The following is a 13704-nucleotide window of genomic DNA, read 5'->3' as shown; positions in this document are numbered from 1 at the left end:
TGCCAACTAGTTCATCTTATTTAATGCTAAAATCAAATCACACTCATCTTCTGAGAAATTCATTCTCATTTCAATATAATTTATTATTAATGTCGAAACAAATCATTTCAAATTTAGTATATATTTAAATATAATTTTTTTTGTTCTATTTCCTTTGTAGGTAAATTGTGATCCAAATTCAATTGCTCTTCTTTTATCTGTATTTCCAGTGTATAATAATATCTCCATTATAAACATCTTACCCACATGGTGAGAAAAAAAATATGAATCAAATGATATTCTAGTTTGGTTTTGGTTGTGTTTTTGAGGGATTAATCCAGAACCTCTCACACCATTTTCATCTTCAATCCAATCTCAAACACCCTTTTTTCCAATCATTCTTCCAACCACAAACTCCAACATTGTTCTCCAGATGTTGACATCTAGGTATGCTAAAATCATTGATTTCCTTCACAATTTCTCTGTTCATAAATGTGTGGAACATTCGTACCATGCATCCAATTAATTGTACTTACATGAGCAATTTCACACATGATTGAAGAAATTTTAGGTTTTCAACCAATTATGAGCAAGAACTTTTTGTTCTTCTTGTTGCTGCACTAGGGTTAAGAATTTCTAGTTGAATACCATGTGCATATATATTTCAATACCCACAGTATCTGAAAAACTTGCATAATTCTCAAATATTTGACACCCAGATAACTCAAAATGAGGAATTCATCTCTTCTTCTACCCCAAAATGTGATGAACATTTATATTTTTCTTTCATGTTTAATCTGACTTTTTTTCTCACCAAAATGAATTAGATTATATACTAGTGCACTCAATCTTCTTTTTGAAACAGTTCCTTAGAAATTTAGTTAGTAATTAAAGTTTTTTTCATTGTAATTAGGGTTTTGTTTGTGTTCCTAGACTTAAAAGTAAAAATCTAGTGCATATCTGATGACCCTTTTGAATTCTTCTCAGAAATTTATTAACTTTTATAGTTAATAAACAATATCAATACCAAGCCATCTGTGTCCACAAAATTCAACTCCATAACTATTTGTATAATCTTTCATGTGTTAGACCCAGTTGAAGATCAATTCTAAGTCTATTTTTTTCATAAATAAATAAATAAATATAAAAGTATTCACAATACTCCAACCCATACATAAAGTGCTCAAAATTATATATATATATATATATATATATATATATATGAAAAAAAAAAGATGAAAAGGCAAGGAATATTGTAATTTTCATTCCCCACCAAAAACCACCAACATCTAAAGTTCTAACTATTAAACTAATTAATCATCTTTCATCAAACCTCAAAACTTTCATGACTTTATTTAAAAATATATATTGGAAATTATAAATATTTGTATTAATATATCAAATCTCAAAACCTTAATGACTCAATATGTTAGAAATTATAAATATTTGTACTAAAAGTATCCCTAAGTTGTTCACTCCTTTTCTGAAGGATGTGTAATGTGGAAAATGTTGACCCAATGATGAGACACATGAATGAAGTGCATTAATTGAACTATGGTACTCTCTTGGTAATGTTGTGTTTTTTTCTTTCTTTTGTAATTGGTAGCTTTTGTTGTCCAAATTTGAATATGCTTAGACCACAAACCATTCATCCAACATAACATGCCAAAATCAGATTTTGCAGACTCACACGTGACACCTAGCACTCTAAATTTCTTTCTCACCACAAAAATTGACCATAAAATTAAACAAAACTATATTTTCATAACACAGTCTTTTTTTCTATTGCAACTCTTTTAAAACTCCTCCAACCTTCTCTCTCTCTCACACTCTCTATGTGACATTCTCTCTTCCCTTTTCTCATGCTTGTTTCCTCTCCTCTCAGAAGCTCTAAACTCATTACATGTGTGTGTGTGTTGTTGTAGTTATTGTGACTATAATCATAACATAAGATGTTGAATCCAAAGCCAAATAGTGATGATGTATAACTCTTTTCTGCAGAACTAAAACCAGAATTTGAGCTTCAAGTTCAGAAGCAAGCATGCTTTTGGAGAACTTCTACAACATATTTGGTGCCACAGGTAAGTTGCTTCTAACCATTCTCTACAAGTTTTATGCACCCTTTAACATCAAATACATAAAAGAAAGTTGAAACTTTTTTCTGTCATGAAACTTTTTTCTGTCATGAAAATTTTTTCTGTCATGAAAATTTCAGTCTCCACTATCTCTAACAACTCTAAATAAAGAGCAGAAGTGTGTGTATATGTATAACATTGAAGTTTTGTTTTGTTGGGTTGAGAAATTTCTCATCTGTAGAACTGAAACCAATCTTATTTACAGTGCCAAATAAGATCATTGGGGTGTAAAAAGTTTCTTCTGATTTATTACAAAACTTTCTGTTCACAAAAACTGAAGATTAATCTGGTTTACCATTAATGTTAATTAATTAAGAGTATTGGAGGATAAGAGTTGTTGTGTGAACATTTTACTTCATGTTTTATTCTATTTGTCCTTTTGTTCTTCACTGCCTTAATGACCCCCCTCTTGTTTTATCCCATGTTTTGAAGGAATTTTCCTTTTCAGTTACTTCAGATTTTAAGATTTGATAAAAAAGAGGAAAAATGGTTTCTAATTGTCTTTCATAATATATAATATATAATATATTATATTATGTTATAAATGTACCTTGTTTTCAAATTTATGTAAGACTATATATTATTATAACAGAAACATTAAGATTTTTTTAAGTACTACTTTTTTTAGAAGAAAAATCTAACTTAACATTCTAAAATTAGTTATATTTTTAATTAACAATTTTTAACATAATAAAGATAAATTTTAAACTTATCTTAATATTATCAAATTTAAGTTGTAAAATAAAATTTACGTATATTATAAATTAATATTATTTTTAATCGATTTGGAACTTCAACACTGTACTATTCATAATGTGATTCCAATATGGGTTATGAGTAGGATTCCAACTGTATATAAGCATATACTCAACATTTTTCAAATCCAATCAACATAGGTGAGTGATGTTAAGTAACAAAAATATTATAGAATATTTGTAACATTTCTCTAATTATTCATATAAGTTATTTTAATAGAATGGTGAAAGATTTAAATTCACATTATTAATAATAATGCATAGTGATCAAGATTTAAAGCTATACAGCTTTTAAAATATCATATAATAATCATTTTAAAAGTTCACATAACTTGTTACTTTTGATTTTAATTATTCATGACAGAATTTAACAGCTTAAATTTTCATGCCCATTTCTTCTTTTTCTAAAAAAAGACATCTCAATGATTATGGTTTCTCTTCTCCACTTTTCTTTTAATCATTTTGTACACCATGTTTTCTTTTCTTTCATATTAAATATATATAAATTAGTTGTTATATAATAAATTAGAAACAATTTTAAAAATTAAAAAAAAATTGTTTCTAAATTAATTCTACTATTGTTAAATGGTTTCTAATTTAATATCTAATTAGTTACTAAACTTTTTATTATCAAATTTAGAATCTAAATAATTGATAGTTAAAACTTTGATAATTAATTAGATACCAATTTAAAAATCATTTAATAATAATAAAAATTAATTTAAAAAATAATTTTTTTAATTTTCAAAATAGTCTCTAATTTAGTTATTATAGAATAAAAATTTTCTATAAAATTAATTTTTATTTAATAATTTTTTTTAGTTATAATGCATAGTGCATATTTGAGTAGCAAGCCTTAAAATTATTATATTAATATGTCTATAGAAGATATGAAAGGACATATTGAATGATTAAATTGAACACATAAAATTCCTATAATTAATATTATATAGTGAGAATGTGAAGAAGATGTATTAAAAAAAGTTATGAAGAATAATATTAGTTTTGTTAGCTAAGGAAAGTGAAGAGAGTTGTAGAAAAGGTAATTGTTGGGGAAAGAGGTCCCACATCGTAGAAAGTGATGGGTGTGAGAATGAAATGACAAGTACCACATGACATGACCTTTATAGCTGTCATAAAACACTTTGTCTTGTAGTTTTTTTGTGTTGGGTGGATTCATTGTTCTAAGTGCTCCTTTTTCCAAAACTAACTTTCCATTTTTCCTTCACGTGGGAACACAACAAAACCTCAACATTACAATTTTTTAACTACTAACTTTCATTTTTCATCATCTTATTTTTTAAATTTAATTCATTCATTTTATCTCCCATGAATCTAAGATCTTTAATATTAGTTATTAAAATTTTAGTTATTAATTCTTTTAAATTTTTATAGTTAATATTAAATATTAATTTATAAATTTTTATTAATAGAAATTACTTGAAATACTAATAATTTTTAATTTATAAAATAATATTTAATTTAGTTAATATATTAATTAATTAACTTTTAATCTAAATTTGTTTTGTTTAATAAAAATTTTATAATGAAAATTAAAATTAAAAAAGTGAATTGATCCATTTTTTTTACTTTAATTTCCGTTTTATTTCCTTTCTGTTCTAAATTTTAATTTTTAATCTATCTTATTCTTTTCTCTTTTTGTACCATCACACTTAAATTTTAGTCTTGAACATTTTTCTATTCGAATTTTAACATCTTTATTTTTGTGTCAATACCATTTCAAAACTAATAGATATTCAAAATAGACCTAACGAAACGAAATTAAAAATATTATTATAATGATAAAATTACTAAACAAAAAATATTTTAATAAAATCTTTAGAAGTAAGAACTTATCACAAATGTTCATACAAAATAACTAATAAAACTAATAATTAATTATTTGGAGTAAACAAATTTTGGACTGTTTCTTGCTGTAATTCTATATGTTATTCTGGCATCCGCTACAAAATATGAAAATATATTTATTTTCTTTTTATTAATTTTATATAATAGTTTTTAAATTAGATAATTCAGACACATATTTGAAAAAAACTTTCGAATTATAAATTCAAAAAGTTAAAAAAGACTTTCGATTATATAATCCGAAAACTAATATGTATCTGAAAAAAAAAATTCTGAATTATGTAATTCAAAAATTAATTACAAATTTGAAAAAAAAAATTATGAATTATGTAATTTAAAATATTACATAAGACACCTAGTTTTGTTTGCGGCAGCTGCAGTGAGAAGTGTGCGGTGCGGTCCAGTGACTCCAAAGCTGTCTTATTACTTTGTTTAAATGCGAATATTAAAATTTAACTTTCTTGACTAAAGAATATACGACAAATATTCATTAATTCATTAATTTTTAGGAACCGGACAAAGGTTTTCGCAATCATTTCTGAGTTATTTCGTTCATCGCTTTCAATTTGACACAAACTACTTTAACTAATAATAAAAGTCACATCCTAACTAGACTAAGATAGATACTAATATTATAAACTATTTAAATGAATTATTCGAACTGTTGATTTATAAATTATATATAAATAATTTTATTCTTTTTTATTTTTAATTATAAAAACAACTTACATAGTTATCTCAGGACTAGTGAAACATTTTTATCATATTATTTTATTTTATTGAGTTAACATTTAATTGTTAAAATACTTTTTATAATCTTATATGCTAATTGAAAGTTTAATAGATTTTTAATGCATATTTATTTATTTTTGCACTTTTTTAAATTTGAAGTCATCAAGAAATAACAAAATGAAAGGAGGGAATAGAGAATTTGAATGTTATGAAAAACAAATAGATCTTGTGAGAGGAGGGAAAGAGAACAGCTTTGACAATTATTTGAAAGAAAAAAATAGATCAAAGATATATTAAAAAATAAAATGGGTAAAAAAATAATAAATCTCTTCTATATCTAATTATAGATAAATTATTAATTTAATTGTTAAATGTATGAGATAGTATTAAAAAGTAAAAACATGAATTGGTATGTGGATGAGTACAAATTATTGATTCAACCTTGAATAGTACAATTTAATAATTACAGAATAGTCTTTGTCATTTACTTTTAAATTACTCTTTAAAAATTAAATTTTAATAATAAATTAGTCCTATAAAATTTTAATAATTGATGGATCTTTTACACTTTGAATATTTCAAGTATTAAATTAACAGTATCTTATTTATATGTTTAAGAACTAAATTGATATTGTTAATGAATGAAATGAAATGGCTAATTTGGAAGTGTAACACTTGAACTATGAGACAACCTTATCACATTTAATGTCAACTTTTGTTGGAACAACAATGAAACTGAGATCTATGATTGTTTGTCTTTGACAGAGCTGAAAAGTGAGTTTTGGAATTCATGGCAGCCATTGGAATCACCATGCTTGGTGGAGCATGTGATTTTACCTGTGGAACTTGGGTTCTTTGTGATCTTGTTAGTCCAAATCCTAAGAAAATATGTGAACCTGATCAGCAAGGACTCAGATGGTGCCACAAAGTTGATGCATCCAACAGCAATCAAATATGGTTTTTCTTACAAAGTCAGCATTGTCTGCAACACATTGTTGCTGGGTGTTCATGCATCACTGCTGCTACTGATGCTCAATCATGAGACTCAATGTACCTCAAAGCTTCAGGCCTTCACATCAGAGATAGTTCAAGTGTTATCATGGGCAACCAGTGTTATAGCAATATGCAAGATATCAAAATCAAGCACACATTTCCCTTGGATTCTGAGGGCTTGGTGGCTTTGCAATTTCATTGTGTGTGTGATAAGCACAGGGCTTCATGTCCATTTCAGTGTCACCAACAATGGTGAGGTGAGTATAAGAGAATATGCAGATTTCCTTGGTTTGCTTGCTTCAACATGTCTTTTGGTTATTTCCACAAGAGGGAAGACAGGCACTGTGATGCTTGCCACAAATGGTGCAGCCGAACCACTTCTTGGAGAGAAAACTGAGAAACATTCAGAGTGTCGAAAGGAATCTCCATATGGAAAAGCCACGCTTCTCCAACTCATTAACTTCTCTTGGCTCAACCCCTTGTTTGCAATAGGGTACAAGAAACCCCTTGAACAGAATGACATTCCTGATGTTGACATCAAAGACTCTGCTGAGTTTCTAACCTGCTCCTTTGATGAGAGCCTTAGGCAAGTCAAAGAGAAAGATGGCACTGCAAACCCCTCTATCTACAAGGCAATCTACTTGTTTGCTAGGAAGAAAGCAGCACTGAATGCATTGTTTGCAGTGGTAAATGCTTCAGCATCGTATGTTGGTCCTTACTTGATAACAGACTTTGTGGATTTCTTGGGAGAGAAGGAAACGCGTGGCTTGAATAGTGGATACCTTCTGTCACTGGCTTTTCTCTGTGCCAAAATGGTTGAGACCATAGCTCAGAGGCAATGGATTTTTGGAGCCAGGCAATTAGGCCTTCGCCTCAGAGCAGCTTTGATATCGCATATATATCAGAAGGGCTTACATCTGTCGAATAGATCGCGCCAGACTCACACAGGTGGGGAGATAATGAACTTCATGAGTGTAGATGTGCAGAGAATCACAGATTTTGTTTGGTATGTGAATGTAATATGGATGCTGCCAATACAAATTTCTTTAGCAGTGTTCGTTCTGCATACAAATCTAGGACTAGGTTCATTGGCTGCACTAGCTGCTACATTGGGAGTGATGACTTTGAACATACCTCTGACAAAGATACAGAAAAGATACCAAGCCAAGATCATGGATGCCAAGGACAACAGGATGAAAGCCACTTCAGAAGTCCTCAGAAACATGAAGACTTTGAAGCTTCAAGCATGGGACAGTCAATTTTCTCAAAGGATAGAAGCACTCAGGAATGTAGAGTACAGTTGGCTAACAAAGTCCTTGAGGCAAGCAGCATTTTCTGCCTTTATCTTTTGGGGATCACCTACATTCATTTCTGTGATAACTTTCTGGGCATGCATGTTCATGGGGATTGAACTGACAGCAGGAAGGGTGTTGTCTGCATTTGCCACTTTCCGAATGCTGCAGGATCCTATATTCAGCCTACCTGATTTGCTCAATGTCATTGCTCAAGGAAAAGTTTCTGTTGATAGGATCGCTTCCTTCCTCCGTGAGGAAGAAATCCAGCATGATGTCATTGAAAATGTTGCAAAGGAGAAAACAGAATTTGACGTAGTTATTGAGAAAGGGAGATTCAGCTGGGATCCTGATTCAACAACTCCAACCATTGATGAAATAGAATTGAAAGTTAAGAGGGGAATGAAGGTGGCAGTTTGTGGATCTGTAGGTTCAGGAAAGTCTAGTCTTCTATCAGGCATTTTGGGAGAAATATATAAAAAGTCTGGAACAGTTAGGATCAGTGGAACAAAAGCTTATGTTCCACAATCAGCATGGATATTGACTGGAAACATAAGGGACAACATCACCTTTGGAAAAGAGTACAATGGTGATAAGTATGAGAAAACTGTTGAGGCATGTGCATTGAAAAAGGACTTTGAGCTATTCTCATGTGGTGACATGACAGAGATTGGTGAAAGAGGGATCAACATGAGTGGGGGACAGAAGCAAAGGATACAGATTGCTAGAGCAGTTTACCAGGATGCTGACATATACCTTTTTGATGACCCTTTCAGTGCTGTTGATGCTCATACTGGTACTCACCTCTTTAAGGTTAGTTACACTTTGTTTAGACTTCAAAAATATGCAAACACTTCATCGTGTGAGTACAGGTTTAAGAAACAATTGCTTTACTATTTGTTCCACATGTTTTCTGCAGGAGTGCCTTATGGGGATTCTCAAAGAGAAAACTATAATTTTTGTTACACATCAAGTTGAGTTTCTTCCAGCAGCAGACCTCATTCTGGTAAATGCAGTGTCAAAATTTTGTTTATTTATCTTCTAATCACTGAAGACCAAATCAAATTATGCTAGTAAAAGACATTAAATCTGATCAACTACTCATCTTGTTTAAGAGAGCTAAGTGTTTGTCTTTTGGGTGTAAACTTCATCTTACAAACTAATTTAAATTTAATTCAACCTTACAAAACTAGTTTATAAGGTAAGGTTTACATCTTATAGTAATAGTAGCATATTGTCACTGAGGCTTACTTAATAACAACCGACCTAAATGAATCTAGGTGATGCAAAATGGAAGGATAACACAGGCTGGAAAATTTGATGATCTTCTAAAGCAAAATATAGGATTTGAAGTTTTAGTTGGTGCTCACAGCAAAGCTCTAGAGTCAATTGTTGTTGCTGAAAACTCAAGTAGAACAAGTTTCAATTCAATATCTGAAGAAGGGGAATCCAACTTCAACTCCAGGTCAAGTCTTCAACTAGAGAACACACAGCATGACAAAGTGCAAGATAACCCTCCAGAGGACAAAGGAAATGATGGAAAGTTGGTGCAAGAGGAGGAAAGAGAAACAGGTAGCATATCAAAAGAAGTTTACTGGACTTATTTGACCACTGTCAAAGGAGGAATGTTTATCCCTCTCATTCTCTTGGCACAATCTTCATTCCAAATACTTCAGATTGCCAGTAACTATTGGATGGCTTGGGTTTGCCCCACAAGTAGTGATGCCAAGCCTATATTTGACATGAATTTCATATTACTTATCTATATGGCACTCTCAGTTGCTGGTTCATTCTGTGTTCTGCTGCGAGCCATGATGGTTTTAAATGCTGGACTTTGGACAGCACAGTCACTTTTCACGAAGATGTTGCATAGTGTGTTCCGCGCCCCCATGGCATTTTTTGATTCTACCCCAGCTGGAAGAATCTTGAATAGGGTAAGCATTCATAACAATTACATTTGTGGTTATCATTACTACCACAAACAATAGTATTTCTTAATTCTTAATACAATGGAATGGACTAATGTTTTGCATTAGAGTGACAAAAAAGTAGTACAAGTTCATTGTTGGCCATCTATTGTGTACTGTTTTATACTTTAAACAGTTGGATGTATCTGTGGATCTTCTTTGAGGTGTTCTTTTCTTAATCATACCAACACTTGAAAACTTTTATTTCAGGCTTCCACAGATCAAAGTGTGTTAGACATGGAAATGGCAAACAAAGTAGGATGGTGTGCTTTCTCAATAATACAGATTCTAGGAACTATTGCCGTGATGTGTCAGGTGGCATGGCAAGTATTTGTCATCTTCATTCCAGTAACTGCAGTCTGCATATGGTATCAAGTATGTGATTCTTTTTCCTTCTTGATCTGTCTATGACAGGACAAAGAAAAAGTGAGACACTTCCTAGTTTCAAAATCTATACAAGATATGATATGATTTCTCAAGTTTATCATGTAAACATGAAAGTCATATCAGCCAATGATGTAACAAAATTATTTTAAATTGGATGTTTCAAACTATGTGAAATATATATATTTTAATTTTAAATCAAACATTTTAAACAGAATAAGGAAGTAATAGTACTCATCTTAAACTAATAGGCAGAAAATGACTATGAAGTTGGTCTCTCTTTCTCACTGTCTAATCCTAACAGAAGTTGAATGATTTTTATTTCAGAGATATTATACCCCTACAGCTAGAGAACTGGCTCGCTTAGCACAGATACAGATCACTCCAATTCTCCACCATTTTTCAGAATCTTTGGCAGGAGCAGCATCAATACGAGCTTTTGATCAAGAAGGCCGTTTCATATACACCAATCTTATCCTTGTGGATGGCTTCTCAAGGCCATGGTTTCATAATGTGTCTGCAATGGAATGGCTTTCTTTCAGATTGAATTTACTATCAAATTTTGTTTTTGCCTTCTCACTGGTCATGCTAGTGACCCTACCTGAAGAAATAATCAACCCAAGTAAGTCCTAAGTTTTTATTTGGAAACTTATCATCATCAATCACAACACAAGCATCCATGTTTCATTGAAACATACAAAGTGATCATCAGATAATACACCTTTCATAAATTAAACATTACATTTTTCTGCATTGGATTTGTCACAGGTATTGCCGGACTAGCAGTAACATATGGGATCAATCTGAATGTGCTGCAAGCATCAGTCATATGGAACATATGCAATGCAGAAAACAAGATGATATCAGTTGAAAGAATTCTTCAGTACACAAATATAACAAGTGAAGCACCTCTTGTGATTGAAGACAGCAGGCCCCCAAGCAATTGGCCAGAAACTGGAACAATATGTTTCAAGAATTTACAGGTTAGATAGCAACAATTTAGGACATGTTTGACACATATAAGGAATATGTTATTATATGTATAAGCATACATGCGCATATAATAACATTAGAGTTTGATTTCTATTCACTGTATTTGTAAAAAGTTTTACACTATCAACCAACCAAATATCATATTATTATATGTATAGAACATAACATATATGCATACACTAACATGAGTTTACTTTTTATGTATTTTCAGTGTAAAAAGTTTTACAATATCAATCAATCATAAAGCATTATAGATATAACTATTAAGATAATTAATGTAAATGTCAACGGCTAGAAATTCACATTAACTACAGTTAAAGATATTTCATAGTATATAAATGGGTGCAAACCTCACCTTATAAACTGGTTTATAAAATTGAGTTAGATTTAAAGTTTTATAAGATTGAGTTTGACTTAAAGCTCACTTCTTAATATCAACAAACTTCGAATACCAGACAATTTCTGGTTGAATAATTTGCAAAAGGCCTATAGATTCATGGACTATTTCCTCAAAATATTTCTTGCAACTATAGTTTTCATTTATCTTCTTAAGTTCTTGCATACTTATATTCTGCTATGCAATAAAATGTGACAGATACGTTATGCCGAACATCTACCATCTGTGTTGAAAAACATCACTTGCACATTTCCTGGGAGGAAGAAAGTTGGTGTTGTTGGGCGTACTGGGAGTGGAAAATCAACCCTCATACAAGCCATTTTCAGGATTGTTGAACCAAGAGAAGGAAGCATTATAATTGACAATGTGGATATATGCAAGATTGGTCTCCATGACTTAAGGTCAAGGCTTAGCATTATCCCACAAGACCCTGCCTTGTTTGAAGGCACTGTTAGAGGAAACCTGGACCCTCTTCAGCATTACTCTGACATTCAAGTGTGGGAGGTAAATAATTTAATCAAACAGTTTATCTACAACATCAAAATGGATGCCAAAGTGTCTCTATCATTATGAGCAACAAAGTTTAAAATATCAACCTATCAAATACAAACCATATAAAATATTCTCTGATATTATATCTTTCAAGGTATAAAAGATTGGGTTAAAGTAAAAATTGGGTCCCTACACTTGATATTATTTTTTGTTTTAGACCCAATTCTAAAAAATACTTTTAATCCTACATTATTAAAGTGTTAGAGAGAGTGTATTGCTGGTGCTCCTCAAGCTAAAAGATGTGTGGCAGATGCTAAAAAATGTAGATTCTTTTTCACATAAGGCCAAAATGAAGTTTAAAATTTTTCACAAACACTATCATCATTTACCAGTGACTTTTCTCCTTTTCAGGCTCTAGACAAATGTCAACTGGGCCACCTAGTGAGGGCCAAGGAAGAGAAGTTAGATTCCCCTGGTTGAACTCTTTATCTTTGAACTTTCCTTGTTTGATCATGCCTGTGGTACTACTAGTAATAGTTACAAAACTGACATAAGTGCTTTTTCTCAGTGGTTGAAAATGGTGATAACTGGAGTGTGGGCCAAAGGCAATTATTTTGCCTTGGAAGAGCCCTTCTGAAAAGAAGCAGCATACTAGTACTAGATGAAGCAACAGCCTCAGTGGATTCTGCAACTGATGGAGTGTTGCAGAACATCATAAGTCAAGAGTTCAAAGATAGAACTGTTGTCACAATAGCTCATAGAATCCACACAGTTATTGATAGCGATTTGGTTTTGGTGCTCAGTGATGGTATGTGTATCTATCTATCTGTCTATATGTGCCTTTATGACATTTGACCTTGCTTGAACAAACTTTTCCATAAGCACTTTTGTGAAAGAAAGAAGAAAAAATACATAAGCTAAAATTAACTTATGCATAAGTAAATTAGTACATAAGTTGGTTTTAGTTCATTTTTTTTCCTTCTTATTTTTCTTTACTATAAATGCTTTATAGAGAAGTTTGTGTAACCACTCTAGTTAACAAATAGTGCACTTAATAATAAAATGCAAACTTGATAATGGAACTAGAAATTTGATGCTTAATACATCAATCATATGTTACAGGGAGAATTGCTGAGTATGATGAACCATCAAGGTTACTTGAGAGAGAAGATTCCTTCTTCTTTAAACTTATAAAGGAGTATTCTGGAAGATCACATAGCTTCAACAGCTTGGCAACACAACATGTCCAAAGCAGGGAACAGTTATAGGACTTTTTATGGATATTAAGATATTGGAGAGGATAAAACCAGCAAGAGGTATACATATAAAGGGGTTCCTAGCCCCCTGTGAAATATCATAGCACAGTTGTGGTACTTATCCACAGCAGAAAAGGGAAATCTTCTAATGGCCCTTCATTGAATATATATATATAATGGTGAAGCACAGGCACCATTTTGAGCATGAAAGAGCAAACTGGGAGAGAAGAGAAAGAGCATCTACATATGCAGAAAGAATCATGAGATGTCAAATAGGGATGTTTAAGATGTGTAGGTTCATTATGAACAGTAAAATGCTCAGAAAGTGCACTTTATATTGGCCATATTGTACAATGGAATTAAAATTTTATCACTGGGTTTGGAATTTGGGTTGATTTATTTTGTTTAAAAGACAAATGTGTTAGATACCCTAAATCAATTTCAATATATAAATGGGAGTAAT

At 31.2% G+C, this 13704-nt stretch overlaps 1 protein-coding gene across 2 annotated transcripts; it reads left to right on the top strand.

Moving 5' to 3' along the window:
- Window positions 1-1725: 1725 nt before the first annotated feature.
- LOC137818949 (putative ABC transporter C family member 15) lies at window positions 1726-13614 on the top strand. 2 transcript variants are annotated; one of them, XM_068622614.2, is made up of 12 exons: window positions 1726-1884; window positions 1981-2060; window positions 6233-8565; window positions 8672-8758; window positions 9033-9686; window positions 9930-10094; window positions 10431-10725; window positions 10872-11086; window positions 11692-11997; window positions 12397-12460; window positions 12554-12793; window positions 13108-13614. In XM_068622614.2, the coding sequence occupies exons 2-12, from the start codon at window positions 2021-2023 to the stop codon at window positions 13251-13253; spliced, it is 4545 nt and encodes a 1514-aa protein (XP_068478715.1). In that variant the 5' UTR covers window positions 1726-1884; window positions 1981-2020; the 3' UTR covers window positions 13254-13614. The 2 variants fall into 2 exon arrangements, with proteins under 2 accessions (XP_068478715.1, XP_090152332.1); XM_090296206.1 differs by lacking the exon at window positions 1726-1884 and having other exon boundaries at window positions 1893-2060.
- Window positions 13615-13704: the final 90 nt, after the last annotated feature.

The sequence above is a fragment of the Phaseolus vulgaris genome, chromosome 10 (assembly GCF_051622355.1).
Source record: "Phaseolus vulgaris cultivar YP4 chromosome 10, ASM5162235v1, whole genome shotgun sequence".
NCBI lineage: Eukaryota > Viridiplantae > Streptophyta > Magnoliopsida > Fabales > Fabaceae > Phaseolus > Phaseolus vulgaris.
Note: the sequence above shows the minus strand (reverse complement) of the source record. Positions and strands in the feature narration are given on the sequence as shown.